The sequence below is a fragment of the Microcaecilia unicolor genome, chromosome 1 (assembly GCF_901765095.1).
Source record: "Microcaecilia unicolor chromosome 1, aMicUni1.1, whole genome shotgun sequence".
Taxonomy (NCBI): domain Eukaryota; kingdom Metazoa; phylum Chordata; class Amphibia; order Gymnophiona; family Siphonopidae; genus Microcaecilia; species Microcaecilia unicolor.
This window is the reverse complement of record NC_044031.1, coordinates 123013077-123034033: the sequence shown is the minus strand read 5'-3', so window position 1 is coordinate 123034033 and position 20957 is coordinate 123013077. Positions and strand designations below refer to the sequence as shown.

The 20957-nt window shown below is 45.9% G+C and overlaps 1 protein-coding gene across 2 annotated transcripts in view; it reads right to left on the bottom strand.

Annotated features, from left to right (window-relative positions):
- The window catches only part of ABCB1 (ATP binding cassette subfamily B member 1), a 265216-nt gene that overhangs the window by 138216 nt on the left and 106043 nt on the right, over positions 1-20957 (bottom strand). For both annotated transcript variants that reach the window (XM_030199760.1, XM_030199764.1), the window contains 5 exons: positions 13453-13624; positions 5302-5415; positions 4352-4462; positions 3448-3573; positions 1662-1865 (listed from right to left, as the gene is read on the bottom strand). In XM_030199760.1, the coding sequence (XP_030055620.1) occupies positions 1662-1865; positions 3448-3573; positions 4352-4462; positions 5302-5415; positions 13453-13624 (727 nt within the window). The remainder of the gene's footprint in view (positions 1-1661; positions 1866-3447; positions 3574-4351; positions 4463-5301; positions 5416-13452; positions 13625-20957) is intronic.

Sequence of the window (20957 nt, the reverse complement as noted above, 5' to 3'; positions counted from 1 at the left end):
GCGGAAGCGTACAAAGTTGACGGGGGCGTGTCGGAGGCGTGGTGAAGGTGGGACTGGGGCGTGGTTATCACCCGAACAGAGATGGGCGCCTTTCGCCGATAATTGAAAAAAAGTATGCGTTTGTAGCTAGAATTTAGGGCACTTTTCCTGGACCCTGTTTTTTCATGAATAAGGCCCCAAAAAGTGCCCTAAATGAGCAGATTACCCCCAGAGGGAATCGGGGATGACCTCCCCTGACTCCCCCAGTGGTCACTAACCCCCTTCCACCACAAAAAATGATGTTTCACAACTTTTTATTTTCACCCTCAAATGTCATACCCACCTCCCTGGCAACAGTATGCAGGTCCCTGGAGCAGTTGTTACGGGGTGCAGTGGACTTCAGGCAGGTGGACCCAGGCCCATCCCCCCCCTACCTGTTACAATTGTGCTGCTTAATGCTTAGTCGTCCAACCCCCCCCCAAACCCACTGTACCCACATGTAGGTGCCCCCCTTCACCCCTTAGGGCTATAGTAATGGTGTAGACTTGTGGGCGGTGGGTTTTGAGGGGGATTTGGGGGGCTCAACACACAAGGGAAGGGTGCTATGCACCTGGGAGCTCTTTTACCTTTTTTTTTGTTTTTGTAAAAGTGCCCCCTAGGGTGCCCGGTTGGTGTCCTGGCATGTGAGGGGGACCAGTGCACTACGACTCCTGGCCCCTCCCATGAACAAATGCCTTGGATTTATTCGTTTTTGAGCTGGGTGCTTTCATTTTCCATTATCACTGAAAAACAAAAACGCCCAGCTCACAAATTGTCGAATAAAACATGGACGTCTATTTTTTTCGAAAATACAGTTCGGTCCGCCCCTTCACGGACCCGTTCTCGGAGATAAACGCCCATGGAGATAGACGTTTTCATTAAATTATGCCCCTCCACGTCTCTCACTATTAGGGTCCTAGAACATGCTTTCCTGTTACAGAAAAGATGCATCAGACCTTTCTCAGGCTCCAGAGAGCCACCATACTACATCTAGAACATTTTATTTTGAACAGAAAAACTAGGAATAACTGCTGCACTTAACTGGGGAGAAAGTAGGGCTGCTCTGAAATACAGTTTATCAGTCAACGTTCTTCTTTTAAGACTGCAAAATAGCAGAAATCTGATTCATCTATTTTTGGAACAACAGTGACTTGCTATTTGGCTCTGCTCTGGTTTTGACTGCAACTCAGGCTGTCTTAACCTGCAGTCAAAATCAGACCATCACTCCATCAGCAATTCAGCTTGGATTCTGAACGGGATATATCAATGGAATGCTCGGTTAGATCGGCATTGTTTAGTGTAGAGTTAAAGAAGCCATACAAAGATATTGTAGTGAATGAGCATTCCAGAACAGATAGGACTCCTTTTTCAGTATGAGTAAGATCTGAATTGTTTCATTGAATCAATGTAACAATAAAGCAAAGATGTTGTTGTGCATGAATGTTCTAGAACAGATAGGACTCCTTTTTCAGGATGAGTAAAATCTCCAGTCAAAGTTAAGGACCTTTCTTGATAACACCTTATTTAAAAACTGCTTGATGCCAGGCTAAATTATGATCATCTCTAAGTGGCCTGGAATAATTCAAATTAGGAATTGACAATTTTAAAAGAAATAAATTGAAAACTGCAGTTGGTTTGCTTACATTTGGAAGTTCCATGATGAAGTTGTAGGCATTGGCTTCCTTGGAAGCACTTTCAATCTCTTCCATTGTCACATCTTCTCGACCATAGCGGATATTTTCTGCAATGGTGGTATCAAACAAAACAGGCTCTTGGCTTACCACTCCAATAATCTCCCTCAGATATCTAATATTTAAATTCCGAATATCCTGCCCATCAACGGTTATCTAAAAGAAAGAAAGATCACAGTAAGGAAACAGCTGCCCGTCAGCCCTGATAAGGCAGCTGAAGAATGGAATCAAGTTGCGAAAACAAGAAAATGATCTAAATACTAATAGTATAACAAAAGAGAGGGAACAAAGTACAAACTAAAGTCCAAACAAAAAAACAGCACCACGGGCCTTTAAAATGGAACAAAGTTCTTTAATGAATGAGCCTTGACCCGACACGGGCCGTGTTTCGGTGACTAGCACCTGCGTCAGGGGTCACAGTGATGACGTGGAAAACTTGGGGAATAACTCGAATATTTTCATCTACAATATTCCTTACCCCACGTCTCACGTAGCAAAAGTTATAAAGCACCAAGGCACCTTCACTTTCTGTATCCAAGTTTTCCACGTCATCACTGTGACCCCTGACGCAGGTGCTAGTCACCGAAACACGGCCCGTGTCGGGTCAAGGCTCATTCATTAAAGAACTTTGTTCCATTTTAAAGGCCCGTGGTGCTAAATACTAATAGAACAGTTCAGGAATTTTCACTTTCTGCTATTTTCATGGCCATTGACTCATCTTACCTTAATCAATGGGGCATACTGATTTTGCGGTGCTTTTCCAAGGTTAATTTGCATGCCCTTCATAAAAAGAAATCTTTAAAAAAAAACAGCAGTAGTACTTTATTTTCAATTAATATTTTGCACACTGCCCTTAAATAATAAGAGGCAGATCACTAACTAAAAGTAAACCAGCTTGATCCCCTATCATTTACCCTGTGTTATCCCCTGTTCCTCCCACTCCTGTCACTTTCTGATTCTGGTACAAAACCAGGAGTCCCAGAGTGGAGATGAACAAATTTTATTAATCAATATATTGACTCGACACAACGCTGGAAACTGAAGACTGTTTTTGCAGTGGTCTTGAAAAAGACCTTTGTGCTAAAATGTTGGCCGGATCACTCGCGTGAGCGTCTTGGCTATAAAACTGAGGAAACAGCTGATGTGAGATAACAGCCCTTTGATACTGGAACAGAAAAAAGGAAAAACGCAGGAAAAATTTCCAGTATTGCTTTAATCTGGATCATCGCTATCATTCTCCACTTCGGCACATAGACTCCTGATGTAGGCCTTTTGGCCGAAACACAATGTTGTGTCGAGTCAATATATTGATTAATAAAATTTGTTCATCTCCACTCTGGGACTCCTGGTTTTTTACCCACTGCCTTGTTGTATTGTGATTATCCGTGGGACTTCGTTGAGTTCTCCACGTTCATGGATTCTCTACTGACTTTCTGATTCTGGGCCATCATTGTCTTGTATTGTATTCACTTGATTTATTGTAAGCCACATTGCACCTGCTCATGTAGGTAAATGTGAGGTAGAAATGCACTAAAAAAAAAACAATATTCCTAGGTCCCTGTTTACTAAGGTGCACCAGCATTTTTTGAGCATGCTAAAAATTAGCACGCACATATGCTACAGACACCCATATAGTCCTATGAGTGTCTAGCATTAGACCGAACTCATTTTTAGCATGTGCTAAAAACGTTAGCGTGCCTATAGCGCAGCTTAGTAAACAGGGTCCCTAGTGTCTTACCTCACCACTCTCAGGATCATAAAATCTCTGGATCAGTTGAACAGTGGTACTTTTCCCACAGCCACTGCTACCAACCAGGGCTACTGTTTGACCACTTTGAATCTTCAGATTTAGGCCTTTTAATACCTACAAGGGAAAGTGATAGACAAATAGCAAATGTTACATTCCATATTGCAATAATCCATACCAACCTCCTGAAGAACTCCTGAAGAACCTCCAAAAACTTCAGAATGCATCAACTAATTGTTCTAAAAACTTCCATTTTATATGGCATACAGACTTAATATATCCAATTTTTTTTAATAGTCCAGTTGAGTTCTTAGAATGATGTGTTAGTTCCTGCCATTCTGATTCTAAAGGTTAGGTGCTAGTTCATAGTTTGGTCCAAAGACCTTCTTGAAAGCTAGAATTAGTTTATGCTATGAAGCATCTGGCTGAGGCTCTGCTGACTTACTTTCTCTGAATTACTAAATTATTTTTGGGAGCCATCAGTTTCCTCCTGATGTTTTCAGCATCTAATTCTATTGTAAGTAATCTATGCTTGGGCTATGCCAGAATGAGGGCCATTTTCTAAGCAACTTTTGTAAGGAAATTGGATATCTCAGAAATGTCCTCCCTCTATGTGGTTTGAACAACAACTAGCTGACTTTTAGCCACACTGAGAGAAGGCACCTTGAGTTTGGCTAGTAGGTGTCACCACAAACCAATTACACTTATAATGTATACCTTTCTGCATTATGTATACATTTTAAAATCTTTTATAAGCCATATCTTTGTATAAGTACAAATTTCACAGATAGATAAATCCACATTCAGCTTTCAGGAACATGGCTATAAAAAAAAATAGTAACTCCTTCCTCTAACTCATTGCCTCCTGCTGAAAAACCCCAATAATTTCACTTACCGAGACCTCAGCTCTTGATGGGTATGAGAAATGAATATTCCTGAACTCTATATCCCCTTTAACTTTGTCTGGTTTGAATCCAGCCTCTGAAAAACTGTCAATCTTTGGTTCCTAAGTAAAACAAATACAGAAACAGAAAATGAAGAAAAACAAAATGCTAGTAAGCAAAATATCCATTTTTCATTTTCCTGAAATACATTTATCTTTATTACAAATAATTAATCCCTAATGTAAGCATATTTATCTTAGCAAATTCATTGCAGATATTTTGAAACTGTGACTAACTGGGGGGTCACCAGGACAGGCTGGGGAAGCCTAGTACAAGGAGTTAAGATGGGACCACTCCTCCCACTATTCAGTCAGCGGTGGACAGCGCTATTAATGTCTGTCGCCAGCACTGAACCCAGATATTCAATGCTGGACCTTATCCGGTCACCGGAATTGAATATCCAGGTTTTTTAAGCCAGCTAGCCCATGCCCGGGGAACTCGATATTCAGAGCTAACCGGCCATTCATTAACGCATAAAGGACCCTGTTTATTAAGCAGTGTTATAAGCACATTAACATTTTTAACGCACGTTAACCATATACGTGCCTACAATAACCCTATAGGTAACCTACATGGTTAGCATGTGCGCTAAGTGTAGGCGCGCTGAAAACACTAACGCACCTTAGTAAACAGGGCCCAAAGATAGGACTGCTATTTATGCAGTCTTATTTATGCATTTTAACATGGGCCAGTTATTGGGAATATTGGAAACAAACTGGACTCGGTCCCTGACATAGCCGGTTTGCACTCTGGCGCTAACCAGCCATTTTCAGCGAAGATAACCGGCTAAGTGCCACTGAAAATGACCAGATAGCTGCTGATAAGCGAGTTAACTCGTGCTGAATATTGGCCAGGCTATTGGTTTTCAAGTTCTGGAATAGCTTTTTTTTAGATAGCTTACATTATCAATGATGTTAAAAACGGTGTATGCTGCTCCTCTTGCGTTAGCAAATGCTTCAATGTTTGGCGCAGCTTGTCCAATACTGAAGGCTCCAATCAGAACAGCAAAGAAGACCTGAAAAAAGAAATTATAAGGAAAATATACCGCTTAGTTATACAATCAGTGATAACACTAACAATGGAAAAAGTGGAAAACTAGAAAACAATGGAGTGAAGCAGTAGCCTAGTGGTTATTGCAGCAGCCTGAGAGCAGTGGCGTAGTGAGGGGGGCTGCCACCCGGGGTGGAGCGGTTCGCCGTTGCACCCCCCCCGGGTGCAGCACGATGACATACCCCCCCCTCGGCGCATCGACACCCCCCCTCCCGACCCAGTGCCCACCCTCTTCCATCCAACCAGCTCCCTACCTTTAAAAAAATATTGGAATCCGAAGTGAGGCGCAGCGCCTCGCACCTGCACGTAAAAGAAACGTGCACGTCTCATCGGGCCTTTCTTCGCTCTGTTTGTCCCGCCCTCCGCTGACGCAACTTCCTAGTTCCACAAGGGCGGGACAGACAGAGCGAGAGAAGGCCTGATGAGACGGTGCACATTGGGCGCGAGGCGCTGTGCCTCGCTTCGGATTCAATATTTTTTTAAAGGTAGGGAGCTGGTTGGACGGAGGAGGGTGGGCACTGGGGGGGGTGTCGATGTGCCGAGGGGGGAGGAACTGGCAGGGAGCACTCCCCCCCCAAGCTGACACCCGGGGCAGATCGCCCCTCCCGCCCCCCCCCCCTTGCTACGCCACTGCCTGAGAGACTGGGGAACTGGGTTCAATTCCCACTGTAGCTCCTTGTGACTCTGAGCAAGTCACTTAAGCCTCCTTTGCCCCAGGTACAAGTACCTGTATATATTATATAAACCCATTTTGATTGTAACCACAGAAAGGCAGTAAGTATATCAAGTCCTTTTCTCTTTCCTTTTTTTTTTCTATTATAAGCAACTCTGTTTAAAAGTTGTCCACCCTTCTGCAAGTACATTTATGAATCTATTTTAGAAGTGTTAGGCACTATTTACACATGTGTAAAGCTAGTTCACACATGTAAATTGGCATACATGTACAAGTAGTGATTTTTAGAAAAGATGCTAATTATAAGACATCATGCACAGATTTAAGACAGGCATGTTCTGGACATGGTTTGAATAGTCCTTCAAGGTATGTAGTCCTTCAAACTAATATGAATTCTGTATTATAGAACAGTAACATTTAAAATCCTTGGAAAAACATCTACACTGGCAATTATACCTGCTTCAAGTCACACAACAGTCCAGTGGCGTAGCAAGGGCGGGGCGGTGGAGGCGGTCCACCCCGGGTGTCAGCGGGTGGGGGGGTGCTCCGCTCCCGCTGCTCCCACCCTGTCCTCTCTTTAAAAAAAAAATCAAAGCGCCCGAGTGGCAGGCAGCGCCTCCCGTCTGCCCTGCTTCTAAAAATCTCTTCAACGTCGTCATCGGGCCTTCCCACATTCAGTCCCGCCCACCTCTAAGGTAACTTCCTATTACCGCGAGGGCAGGCGGGTCTGAATGTGGGAAGGCCCGACGACGACGTTGAAGAAATTTTTAGTAGCAGGGCAGACGGGACGCGCGGCCCGCCACTCCGGCGCTTCGATTTTTTTTTTAAAGAGAGGACAGGGTGGGAGCAGGCGAACGGAGGTGCCTGGTAGGTGTGTCAGGTCAGGTCGGGTCGGGTGGGGTGGGGTGGGAGGGGGGAGCTCAGAGGGGAGAAGGGGATTGGGGAGGGGTGGGGGTGCTCAAAGGGGATTGGGGAGGGGTGGGGAAGCTCAGAGGGGAGAAGGGGATTGGGGAGGGGTGGGGTGCTCAAAGGGGATTGGGGAGGGGTGGGGGAGCTCAGAGGGGAGAAGGGGATTGGGGAGGGGTGGGGTGCTCAAAGGGGATTGGGGAGGGATGGGGGAGCTCAGAGGGGAGAAGGGGATTGGGGACCTCAGATGGGTGCTCAAAGGGGATTGGGGAGGGGTGGGGAGCTCAGAGGGGAGAAAGGGATTGGGGAGCTCAGAGGGGAGAAAGGGATTGGAGAGGGGTGGGGGAGCTCAGATGGGTACTCAGAGGGGAGAAGGGGACTGGGGAGGGGAGTGCTCAGATGGGAGAAGGGGTCTGAAGCTGGAACTGGGGTCTGACAAGGGGGCAGGAGGGAAAATGGGTCCATGCCTGGGGCAGGTGGGAGAACGGGTCTGGGGCTGAAAAGGGGGGATGCAAGGCATGTGGTGGATGAAGGGGGCTGGAACTAGGAGCTGAAAAGGAGGGTAGTTGGGATAAGGGGGCTAGTACTGGAACTGGGGGCTGAAAAGGGGCAGGGGCTGAAACTGTGGGGACTAGGGGCTTTAAAGAGGACAGGGAGAACTGGCTGGGGCTGAAGCTCGGGACTGGTGATAGAAAAGGGCTGGGGTTGAAACTAGGGGCTGAAAAGGGGACAGGGAGAAGTGGCTGGGGGCTGAAGCTTGGGACTGATGGGAGAAAAGGGCTGGACTGGTGGGATAGTGGGGCTGAAAAGGGGGGCAGGTGGGAGATGTGGGCTGGGGCTGGAACTAGGGGCAGGTGGAATAAGGGGGCTGAAAAGAGGGGGCAGAGAGAGGGGACAGACCCTGGATGGAAGGGGGGAGTGTAAGGGAGGGCAGACCCTGGATGGATGGGAGAGGGAGGGCAGACGGATTGAAGGGGCAGAGAGAAAGGGCAGATGGTGGGTGGAAGGGGGAGAGAGAAAGAGGGCAGACTGGGGCAAATGGTGGATGGAAGGGGCAATGATATAGAGGGCAGATGTGGATGGAAGGAAGAGAGAGAGGGCAGATGTTGATGGAAGGGGGAGAGAGAGAGATGGCAGACTGGGGCAGATGGTGGATGAAAGGAGCAGAGAGAGAGGGCAGACAGTGGATGGAAGGGACATTAGAGAGGGCAGACACTGGATGGCAGAGAGGGAAGGAAGACAGTGAAAAGAAGATGAGGAAAGCAGAAACCAGAGACAACAAACTGTAAATATATATTTTTATTATTTTGCTTTAGGATATAGTATTGTAGCCGTGTTTAATAAATGTTTATAAATAGAACATGTAAATAAGGTAATCTTTTTATTGGACTAATTTAATACATTTTGACTTAACTTTCAGAGAACAAAACCCCCTTCCTCAGGTCAGGATAGGATACTGTAACAGCACTATACTGTATTGACCTGAGGAAGGAGATTTTGGCCTCTGGAAGCTAAATGTATTAGTCCAATAAAATGGTATTATTTTATTTTCTGTATTTGTTTTATTTCTATTTGTTAATTTGTAAAGTGGTGATTGGTATTTGTTAGTTTGTTCAAATTTACATCTGCTGTCTTTATATTTTGCACAATACACCAGGGGACATTTTCTGTTTCTGTGGTGTTGCATTGTATGCAGAGTCTGGCATTGGGGATTCAGTTTAATTTTTGTCTAAATAGAAAGTTTATTATTACTTATTCTATAGTGGATTAGGGTGTATCTGTGTTTGTGAAAAAGAAATGGCTTTCAATTGGCATTGACTGTGCAGGATCGACGATCTGTACTATTTCTGTCTGGTTTCATTTTACAATAGGTGAATTGATGTTCTAGTGCTCACTGTAGTGTTTAAGATGCTTTCCTTTTCCTTATGTGACTCGTAGAAATGACTGCTTATGGTATGATAGAATTGCTCTATAGGTCCTGAGTGTTTTGTATTTTCGGTATGCCTAGTACTGGATTTGGGGGGGGGGGGGGGGTTAAAAAATGACCGGCCCCGGGTGTCAACTACCCTAGCTACGCCACTGCAACAGCCAACTAACAATCTTGTTTGGACCAGGAATTTGGAGGAGAGCATGACAGCGGAGCTGTGCTTACTTCTCAGATGTTCAAAACCATCTGAAAATAGCAAACGTTTTTGTCTTCAAGCTTGGTTCCTTAACTGGCTCCCCTAGACAAGCAGTTTTAGAAAATCTAGCATTTGAATGTGAAGGTGGTGCCACTTGCATGTATAAGTAGCAAAATCATTGTTTGTACATATAAATAACATTAATATACGGGTACAACCCCATGCATTGCCACTGCTATTTTGTGTCATCCATTGTATTGATTTATTATGTTTTTGTATATTTATTTATTATTGTATTATTTATGAAATATATATTTGTTTTTAGACTTCTGAGGCAGGCCACAATCAATTTTGGGTGCGAGGATTTACTGAGTAAAACCCGCTGTAAACTCTCACGCTAGAATTAGGCGCAGATCTCCCTTATTCTTTAAAAATTAGTGCAAATTCCAAGAATGCCTCTGATCCACCCATGCCCCTCCCGTGGCCATGCCCCCTTTTTGGAGCCACATGTAAAATTTATGCACAGATCCTGGTACCTAAAAATGTGCATGCAAACTTTAATTCTGTCAACTTTACTGTATTTTCTTAAATTGTATATTTTCCTAATTTTTCTGTAAGCCACATTGTGCCTGCATGTGTGGAAAAATGTGGGATACAAATGAACCATAAATAAAATACAAAATTAATGCCAATAATTTATTTATTTATTTGGTGGTGTTTATATCCCACATTATCCAGAGTAACATAGACCAGTTCAATGTGGCTTACATATAACCAGATATGTTAATCAAACATATAAATGGCGAGTGACCGACTCACTCGCAAATGCGCAGTAGAGACTTCCCTCTCTGTCCCGCCCCCGCGTCAATACGTGATGACGGGGGGGCGGGACAGAGAGGGAAACTGCGCCGCCGAGGTTGCTGCCGTCACCCCTCCACCCGGCCCGGGCCCTCTCTTCCCTTCTGAACTTACACATCCATTCGCCGAACGCAGCAACGCACATCAGCTGAGCTGCAGTGAGCCCTTCCTTCTTTGCCTGTGGCCCCGCCCTCCTGTGACGTAACGTCAGCGAGGGCGGGACACACATAGGCAGAGAAGGAAGGGGCAGCTCAGCTGATGTGCGTTGCTGCGTTCGGCGAATGGATGTGTAAGTTCAAAAGTAAAGAGAGGGCCCGGGCCAGGTGGAGGGGTGGCGGCGGCGACTTCGGGGGGGGGGGGGGGAGGGGAGCGGTGGTGACCGCGGGGGGAGGAAAACCTCAATACCAGCCCGTTTTTACGGGCTCAACGGCTAGTAATTAGATAAACTACAAAGAGAATGAACAGCAGTAAAAGACTTAGATATAGTATCAAACAGCACCTGCATGGAATGCTTAGGGCAAAAGCTAATTGAATAGGAAAGCTTACGGAAGGATAAACAGTTACATATAAGTCTGACTTCTCTTGGGATAGAATTCCACCATTTAGTGCTTGTATTTGATGTTCTTATAACAAGGAAAATGTAGTAGAAGATAATCTCTTGTGCCTGGAATAACATTGAGAAGGGGAAGTTCAATCATGTCTAGCTAACTGGCTTATTTATCAATTAAACTGCATGCATAAATTGGGTTCACACCCATATTTATACACAGTTTTGAGCGCCATATATAGAATTAGAGTTTATGAAAGGCTTCACATTCACCAAGTTTTTTATAAAATACTAGAGGTTTTTTGAAAACACAGACCTAACTCCCCTGTTTACTAATTCACACTAGCAGCTTGTGGTGCGTTAATGCCGACACAGTCCATTCACTTTGAATGTGTTGTGCTGACATTGCCGCGCAGCTTAGTAAACAGAGGGGTAAATGTTTGCTTTTGTGATCTAGACATCTTATTCAAACTTTGTTTTTTTTTAATCTAGACATCCTATTCAAAATTAGACTCTTAAGAGGTAATTCTATAAAGAAAGTGCCAACACGTAGGTAAAAAGGAATGCATAAGCACATATCTCCAAATTCACTCCATTTTGCATAGCTCACAATCCAGTTTTAGACTTTCTCACAGTACTGAAACTGTTCTCACCACCCTCCTACAAATGGTGACTAAAGTTGCGCACATAACTTAATTGAGTAATGAGTCAATCAGCAATTGACAGCTAATGACCAATTATTGGTGCTAATTGGCCCTAATTGGGAGTTACACACACATTGTATTCTATAATGCTGTGCGAGGGACTCCTAATTTCAAGAGAGCATGGATGTCACATTTTAAGGGCTGTTCCAAAACTTTACACTCATCCTTACAGAATAGACTTGATCGGTGCCTAAGTTAGGCACCAGCATTTACACCTGCTTTCAGAATGCTCTTGTGCTATTCTATAAAAAATGTGGATCACTTATAGAATAGCGCACAGCGCTTACATTTTTCAGCACCGATTTTTCAGCATAATTTATAGAATCTAGTGCAATATGTGTAACGTACAGAATACCTTAACTTATGCATGGTTTTTATTTTTATCAATTTAGGCATGAGCATTTACATCAGCTCTATGGTTGATGCAGGTGGTCATGTCTAAATTATAAGTGTGCATTTGCGTTGCTACTCTAGTATTCTGTAAAGGAAAGTAGGCACCTACTTTCCTTTATAGAATATCCTCAAAATAGATGCCTTAAGTACTCCTTTATTGAACAGCCCTCTTCCAAAGCAATTCTATAGCTAGGTGACTCCAATTAGGCACCCATAGGGTGCACAGTAGGAGCAACTGTTCCTTCTAAGCTGCACAGCCGTGCACGTCTTTTCAAAGTCCTGAACAGCAGTTCTGGACTGCCATGCAGCAAAAGCTGAATTTTCCCACCTCCCTCTCACTGCTGCTGCTGCTTTTCAAAATAAGCAGCAGTGGCAGCAAAATCACATACCTCACTCTTGCGGGGCCGCAGCCTCTATATATGAAGCTATTGGTCTGACCCCCTTCAATATTATCTTCCTGTTTCACCTCAAAGATGGCAGACATGTGTACAGAGGCTGGGGTCCAGCGAGAGCAGGGCACACTGTTTTGATGCTGCTGCTGCTTGTTTGGGAAGTAGCTGCAGCAGCTGGGATGTCTGGGGGAGTGGGGAAGAGAGAAGAGACAGGAGGAAGGTACTCATGGAAGAGAAGAAAAGGGAGATGCTGGATGTAAAGGGGAGACAGGGGGGCAGATGCTGTATAGAAGGGGGGAGACACAGGGCAGATACTGGATGGAGAAGGGAAGAGTAAGAGGGCAGAGCGAGAAGGAAGATGATGGAAGGGGGGAAGTGAAACTGAAGATGCAGGGTGGAAAGGGGAGAGAGGGGGCAGATGCTGAGGAGGTAGATACTGATGGAAGGAGAGAGAGAGAGAGAGAGAGAGAGAGAGAGAGAGAGAGAGAGAGAGAGAGAGAGAGAGAGAGTGAAATGATGTATGGAAAGGGGACAGAGGAAGGCAGATGCTGTACAGAAGGGGGAGACAGAGGGCAGATGCCACTGCCACCCTAGGCAGTGGCCTCATCTGCATAATGGTTAAAGCCAGCCCTGCTAGCAACGCATTTCGTTGCCCACCTCATCTGATGGCCCTCTCGTTCTACTCCTTTTTTATGAACTCAAGGACTTCAAACTTGTGGAGTTGATGTAGTGGTGCAGTTAGTATCTCCACAGCTGCTAATTCAGTTTGCAAAACCTTCTTCTCCTATGACCCCAAATTAGTGTTTTTAAGGGTTATAGTAACTACAGACACATAGTAAATATCAGTATATAAAGATCCCTTGTTTCAGCCAACCTGCCCAGTTTGCCTTGCCTGTACCACTGCAGCTAAGGATATCTTCCAAGTGTTTACCATACAAGGCTGACCATCAGTCTTATCCAAGTCAGTTTGTTGTCTTCTCTTTTCAGTCCTCTGTCATCTGGGAAGATGAGTATATACATTTCTCTAATAGCTAGGTTCCACATTTCCTTTTCTCAAAGTCCCCTAATTTTATCACTGTCCTCTCTATGTGAGTTTAGTTCAGATACCTATGGATTATCACATCATTAAAACCAACAAGCGTAGGCATTGTCTGTTATGATTGAAGAGGTCTCAGCAGTGAGGCTAAGGAGCAAGACTTGCCTCCTCTTAGAGCTGTTTCTCTTAAAACAGAGTTGAGGCAGATTGGTAGAGCAACACGGAGAAATCTAGACTGAAACATTATCTGAGCTGTGTAGAGACATATAGAGGACTGGTTTCTACAGTTGTAAAGATAATACCTTATGCAAAAATTAAATTCAGTAAAAAAGAAATCTGGTAAGAAAATCCCAGAAAGCTATTTACTTACAGTAAGAACAGATCCAATGGTATAGCCTTCATATATTATTAGCCTGCTTCCATACCAAAATGCCAGTGCATAAGATGCATAGATAAAAAAAAATGCAAAGCCTATGGAAATGTTGGCTGTGATAGCCTTCCTTATTCCAACTCTCTTGGCATCTTCTAAATTTTTTTCATACCTGAAGGAAAAATAATAAGTTATATAAACATTGCTTGAGTTTGATGAATATTTTTCAACTTTTCTTTCTTAAAAGAACCTCTCCAGTGCACATGCATACACACAAAGCAAAGTTACTTACCTGTAGCAGCTATTCTCTAAGGACAGCGGGCCAATTATTCTCACAAGTGGGTGTTGTCATCAGAGCCCGATGTGGAAAACGTCTTTAAGATTTTACGGCAGTGCTCTCACCATGCATGTGCGGTGCGGGTGCCTTCCTGCCCGAATCACGAGTGCGGAACTAGCAGTACTATAACATAGCCAAAACAAGATCCAAATCCTAGGGGAGGTGGGAGGGTATGTGAGAATAATTATCCTGCTACAGGTAAGTAACTTCGCTTTCTCCAAAGACAAGCAGACCATATTAGTCTCACATATGGGAATCCCTAGCTACCAGGCTCGCCAAACCAACATGAAGACAATACAGACTCGCAAAGGCAAGGCTAGGAAGGTCAATTATCCTGAAACTATATACACACTGGTTGTGAGGATGCAGCCTGGAACAGAACAAAACAGGCCCAGGAGGGTGGAGTTCAATTCTAGACCCCAAACAAATTCTGAAGGCTGTCTGACCAAACCGGATGTCAGGTTTCCTGCTCAAGACCAGGGCCGGTGTTAGGGGTTAAATACATTATCTGGTTATCCTTAAGTGGAGAGTGGATTGCTGAATATCAGAACCATAGATAATGTAGGAGGCTGACAAAATGTGCCCTCCTACAGGTGGAGGAAGAATATTCTGGTTCCTGCTCCAGAAAGGTGCCAGTCAAATTTCTGAATAGGGGATGATCTATTGCAAGAAAGTAGCCCAACAGAACTGAAGCTTTAACTTTTGGAGGGAAGTATACAACTCGTCGTAGTTCTGGAAGGAGCCTTGTCTTCCTTCCTCAGAGGGGTCAACAACAAAGAGTATGCAGAACTACAGTAAGTAAGTTACCCCACTCCAGACCCATGTCTAGAGGCTGAGGAGAAAGAAGGAAGCAAGCAAGCACAGGAGTTGTCAAGCTGGTCCACAGTTGTCCCCTGATGCATACTAAAAGGAGAGTGGCCTGTTCCCACAGAGAATGAAAAGATCAGGGGTTGCCAGTGTGATCCACAGGGTGCAAGAGAAGAGGAGGGTCAGAAACACTGGGGACATCTGATGATGGTCCTCAGAAAAGAGACAGAGTGAAGATGCTGCCGCCCTGCAATCCTTGTTAGGGAAATGACTGGATGCTGGGGAGTAGTGGAGTTGGTGAGTGCTGAATCCTGCCTAAAATAAGAGAAAGAGAACACTGAGGAACACAAAAGTGTGAGAAAGAGAAAGAGAGAGAGAGAGAGAGAGAGAGAGAGAGAAAGGAGGGGAATGGAGAGAGAAGTATGATTGAAACATAGAAAAATGTAGGCAGATCAAGACCATATGGCTTATCCAGTCTGACCATCCATTCCATCTATTCTCCCTATCACTCCCTTAGAGATCCTATGTACTTATACCAAGCTCCCTTGAATTCATATACTGTTTTTACCTCCACCACTTCCACTGAGAGGCCATTCCACGAATTCACAACCCTTTCCTTGAAGAAGTATTTCCTCAGGTTCCCTTTGAGTCTGTCCCATTTCATCTTCACCCTATGCAACAGTGTTCTACAGCTTCCTTTCAACTGAAAGAGACTCACCTCCTATGCATTTATGCCACATAAATATTTAAATGTCTCTATCATATCTCTCTTCTTCCACCTCAAAGTATACATATTGAGATCTAGTCTGTCCCTATACATTTTGTGATGAAGACCACTTACCATTTTAGTAGCCACTCTCTGAACCAATTCCATCCTGTTTATATCTTTTTGAAGGTGCGGTCTCCAGAACTATACACAATATTCTAAATGAGATCTCACCAGAGTCTTATACAGGGGCACCATCACCTCATTTTTCCTACTGGCCATTCCTCTTCCTAGGCACCCAAGCATCAAACCTATAAATGGCAAGTGACCGACTCACCTGCAAATGCGCAGTAGAGACTTCCCTCTGTGTCCCGCCCCCCGCGTCAAGACGTGATGATGGGGGCGGGACAGAGAGGGAAACTGCGCGGAAGGGGAGGGAGGGAACCGCCGACGTTGCTACCGCTCCTCCCCCAAGGTCGCCGCCACCCCCCCCCCCCCCCCCCCTGGAGTCGCCACCGCCCCCCTCCACCCGGCCTAGGCCCTCTCTTCGCTATTCAACTTACAGCAGCGCCGAAACAGCAGCAGGCAGCTCAGCTTCAGCTTCAGCTCCCGTCGGCCTTCCTTCCCTGCCTGTGTCCCGCCCTCACCGATGTGATGTCACACGAGGGCGGGGCATAGGCAGTGAAGGAAGGCCAACGGCAGCTGAAGCTGAGCTGCCTGCTGCTGTTTCGGCGCTGCTGTAAGTTGAATAGCGAAGAGAGGGCCTAGGCCGGGTGGAGGGGGGCGGTGGCGACTCCGGGGGGGGGAGCGGTAGCGGCGACCTTGGGGGGGGAGGGGAGGGCAGGAGACATGGGAGGTCTCAGAAGGAGGGGGGCCTTGGAGCTGGCTGGGAGAGAGGGATGAAGGGTGGCCTTGCAGCTGGGAGGGAGGAGGAGGGGCCTTGGAATTGGGAGGGATTGCAGGGGGGGCCTTGGAGCAGGGAGGGGGAGGGGGCCTTGCAGCTGGGAGGGGAGGGGGAGGGACAGAGGGCCTTGAAGCTGGGAGGGACAGAGGGCCTTGCAGCTGGCAGGGAAGGAGGGGGCCTTGGAGCTGGGAGCCTGGGAGGGGTGGACAGAAGGGGGCCTTCCAGTTGGCTGGGAGGGAGGCACGGGGGGCCCTTGGAGCTGGGGGGCAGGGGGCCTTGGAACTGGGAGGGAGGGCAGGGGGGCCTCTTACAGCTGTGAGGGAATGGGGCCTTGGAACTGGGAGGGAGGGCAGGGGGCCTTGGAGCTGGGGAGGGGGGCCTTGGAGCTGGGGGGGGAGGGAATGGGGCCTTGGAGCTGGGAGGGAATGGGGCCTTGGAACTGGGAGGGAGGGCAGGGGGCCCTGCAGCTGGGAAGGGGGAGGGACTGGAGCCTTGGAGCTGGGAGGGAGGGACGGAGGGGGCCGGGGAGGGGGGCCTTGGGAAAAAACATTCCAATACTCGCCCGTTTTAACGGGCTTAACGGCTAGTCCTTCTATATTTTGCCATCGTTGCCTTTTCTACCTGTTTGGCCATCTTAAGATCATCACACATGATTAAGCTCAAGTCCCACTCCTCTTTCATGCACAAAAGTTCTTCACCCCCTAAACTATACTGTTCCATAGGGTTTTTGCAGTCCAAATGCATGACTCCACATTTTTTAGCATTAAATCTAAGCTGCCAATTTCCAGACTATTCCTCTAGCTTCACTAAGCCCTTCCTCATGTTATCCACACAATCAGGAGTTTCTACCTATTGCAGATTTTGGTATCATCCACAAAGAGGCAAACCTTACCAGAACAGCTCTTCAGCAATATCGTTTCCAAAAATATTACAAAGAACCAGTCAAAGAACCGAACCTTGCGACACATCACTAATAGCATCCTTTTCCTCTGAATGAGCTCCATTTACCACTACCCTCTGTCATCTTCCACTCAACCAGTTCCTAACCCAATCAGTCACTTTAGGGCCCATACCAAGGGGGGGGGGGGTGCCTGTGGAAGAGGGGTTTTTTTCTGTAAAGACTTACTTTTCAAATATCACACCCATGTCTATTGTGCATCTGTTAAGAAGAAGTAATACATGTTCCCCCTGATTCTAAAAACTTGAGTGCCCAACTTCATGCTGAGCGTACAAAGTTGTGTGTCCAAGTTATAGTATAAGGTCAGTTCCATGCAGCACAAAATGGAATAATTTGATTCTAATTGGTCTTAACAACTAATTATTGACTGCAATTTCTGGCACTAACACATGTAATTGACCTTAGTCAGGATTCTTAACTTGGACGCTCAAGTTCTTAAGTGCACAATTGTGTGGGAAGTTAGAAGCATGCCCATTATTTGTGGGCACAAGTTATAGAATATCTGCAGTTAAACACCTAGCTGCCTACAGTTAAGTACAAGCATTTACACAAGCCCTTTGATGTAAATACAGAATCCATGCTGAGCACTCAGCATCTCGGTGCCTACATTTAGGCAAGCTTTATAGAATTTATCCCCTTGGTGCTTAGAGTGGATTGTTTCCCACTTCAGAGAATCTATACCAAGTTCCCCAAGACGTTCAGGGAACCATGTGAACCTTCTGTCTATAGCGAGTGCCCAGAAGGGAAATACATACATATTTTGTTTACTAATTGTAGCAAACCTCTCAGATCATTGGGGCTGAGAAATACCCCAGAGGCTAGTGCACAAACAATTTCAGTAGGATCTATAGACAAAACTGTATAATTTTCCCCAAAATTCTAACCCAATACACACAAATGTCTCCTAACAGCAGGCTTTAATAGTGAAAAGTACTACTGGTCATCTATGCAGAACCGTGTCAAAGGCTTTGCTACAATCTAAATACACCACATCTAACGTTCTCCCTCAATGTAACTCAATCAAAGAAATTAAATAGACTTGTCTGACTAGACCTGCCTCTAGTGAAACCATGGTGCCTCGATTTTGGCAGGCAAGCAGGGAGCTTATAACATTTAGGGGGGGTAACTTACTGCTGCCACCAGATTCTTCCTCAAATTATCATAAACCCTCCTGTTGTTCTATCAATTTCAAGAGGATTCTACCTTCTCTGGAAACTTCTAGTGTGAACATGTGACTTCCTGACGTGCAGATACAGGAGAAAAACAAAACAACAAGTTCAGAGAAAAACCACAACCAAAGCTCAGAGGCCTAGAGATGAGAGCTGGAATAGAATGCAGGCAGCTTCTTCCTATTTGCTATCAGGGCTGCCATAGGTCAGCAATAAAAGCACTAACGTAACGGACTGACAGAAGTGTGCACAGCACAAAGAATGTAAAACAGAACAAACAGCTGTTAAAATTCTCATGATGTTACACCTTCTTTTGTATATATTTGTACATTTTTGATAGCCCAGTACCTGAGTATTTTATTATAATTCAGAACAGCATCTCTACTACATTTTTTCCTGTGATTTTACTGTGCCTATCTAGTTGTACTTTTCACTATTAAAGCCTGCTATTAGGAGACATTTGTGTGTGGTGAGTTAGAATTTTGGGGAAAATGGGAAAATTAGGTTCTTACCTTTGTAATTTTCTTTCCTTTAGTCACAGCTGATGAATCCATTAACTGATGGGTTGTATCCGCCTACCAGCAGGTGGAGATAGAGAACACTGAAAAACCACAGTGACCCTTGGACTGCTAGCCCCACTCTGCCTTCAGTATTTGAAATTTCCAAAGCAGAGTGAATCATAAAGGTAGAATAACATAAACTTTCCTCACAGTGAACAAACGCCCCAGAACAGGTGCAATAACCACACAAAGGAGGGATGAACTCAACCTCCTGTAATAGAACAGCATGTAGAAATTCTGAAAACTGATTTCCAACTTCTCCCGATGAGATATATATCTGCATAAAAGATCTGAACAAAAAACAAAGTCAGACAGGGAGGGATCATGGATTAATCTGCTGTGACTAAAGGAAAGAAAATTACCAAGGTAAGAACCTAATTTTTCCTTCCTTGTCATCAGCAGCATATAAATCCATTAACTGATGGGATGTACAAAAGCACTCCCTACTTAGGGTGGGAACAGGCCACACCGCGAGCAAGCACTTGTGCTCCAAAAACCGCGTCCCGCTTCGCTGCAACTCCAGCCTGTGATGCCGGACAAATGAGAGCTGGGAAGCCCAAGTAGCCGCACTACAGATCTCTTGAAGAGAGAGTGCACCCATTTCAGCCCACGAGGAGGAAATCGCTCTCGTGGAATGTGCCTTAAACGCTTTAGGCGGAGACTGGCCTGAAAGCAGATACGCAGAAAAAATGACTTCTTTGAGCCAACGGGCTATAGTGGCCTTAGATGCTGGACCCCCGCGTCAAGGACCTGTCAACAAGACAAAAAGGTGATCAGAAGTCCTGAAGTCATTAGACATCTGTAGATACTGCAACAGGGCCCTGCGGACATCCAAAAGATGCAATTGCCCAAAGGAGTCCGGAAAATCTTCCCTAGAAAAGGAAGGAAGAAAAATAGGCTGGTTCAGGTGAAATGCTGAAACCACTTTAGGTAGGAAGGAGGGCACTGTACGTACCGTTACTCCGGACTCCGAGAATTGCAGAAGAGGGTCCCAACAGGACAGCGCCTGAAGCTCAGACACGCGCCTAGCCGATGTCATGGCCACCAAAAAGACTGTCTTGAGAGTCACATCCTTCTCCGAAGCTCGCTTAAGCGACTCGAAAGGCGAACCCTGGAGAGCCTTCAACATCAGCCCCAGGTTCCAGGCCGGGCAAGAGCGCCTACACGGGAGGACAGAGCCTAAGCACCCCTCTGAGAAATCGGTCAATGTCCGGATGAGCAGCAAGGGAAAAGCCAGCGACTTTCCCTCGGTAGCATGCCAATGCTGCTACTTGAACCCGCAGGGAATTGTAAGCCAGGCCTTTCTGTAAGCCATCCTGCAAAAAGTCCAGCACCGGTGAGACAGTTGCCCGCATGGGAGTGATCGCCTTTGAAACACACCACGCCTCAAACTTGTGCCAGATCTGAGCATAAGCTGTGGAGGTGGACTGCTTGTGGGCCTGCAAGAGAGTGGAAATGACCTTGTTAGAGTAGCCCTTGACTCTCAATTGCTCCCTCTCAAGAGCCAGGCCGTAAGACCAAATCAGCAGGAATCTTCCAAAGATACCGGACCCAACAGGACTCACCCTATCAAGGGCCAAGGAGGGAACACATACAGGAGGCCCGAGGACCAGGGTTGAGCCAAAGCATCCAACCCCGCCGAGTGAGGATCTCTCCTTCTGCTGAAAAAGCGAGGGACTTTGGCGTTTGCACTTGACGCCATTAGATTCATTCCGGGTGCCCCCCATTTGGCACAAATCTGAAGAAAAACTTCTTCTGCCAGATCCCATTCCGCCGGGTCGATTTGGTGCCTGCAGAGAAAATTGGCTTCCACGTTGCTCTGACCTGCTATGTGAGCTGCTGACAGAACCTGCAGGTGGAGCTCGGCCCAGTGGCAAATCTGTGCGGCCTCCGCGGTCAGGGCCCTGCACTGAGTGCCACCCTGACGATTTATGTAGGCCACCGCTGTCATGTTGTCTGACAGGACCCGGACAGCAAGCCTCTTCAGAGTCTTTTGGAAGGCCATAAGAGCCTGGAATATCGCTCTCAGTTCCAAGTGATAGATGGACCACCCCGCTTCCACAG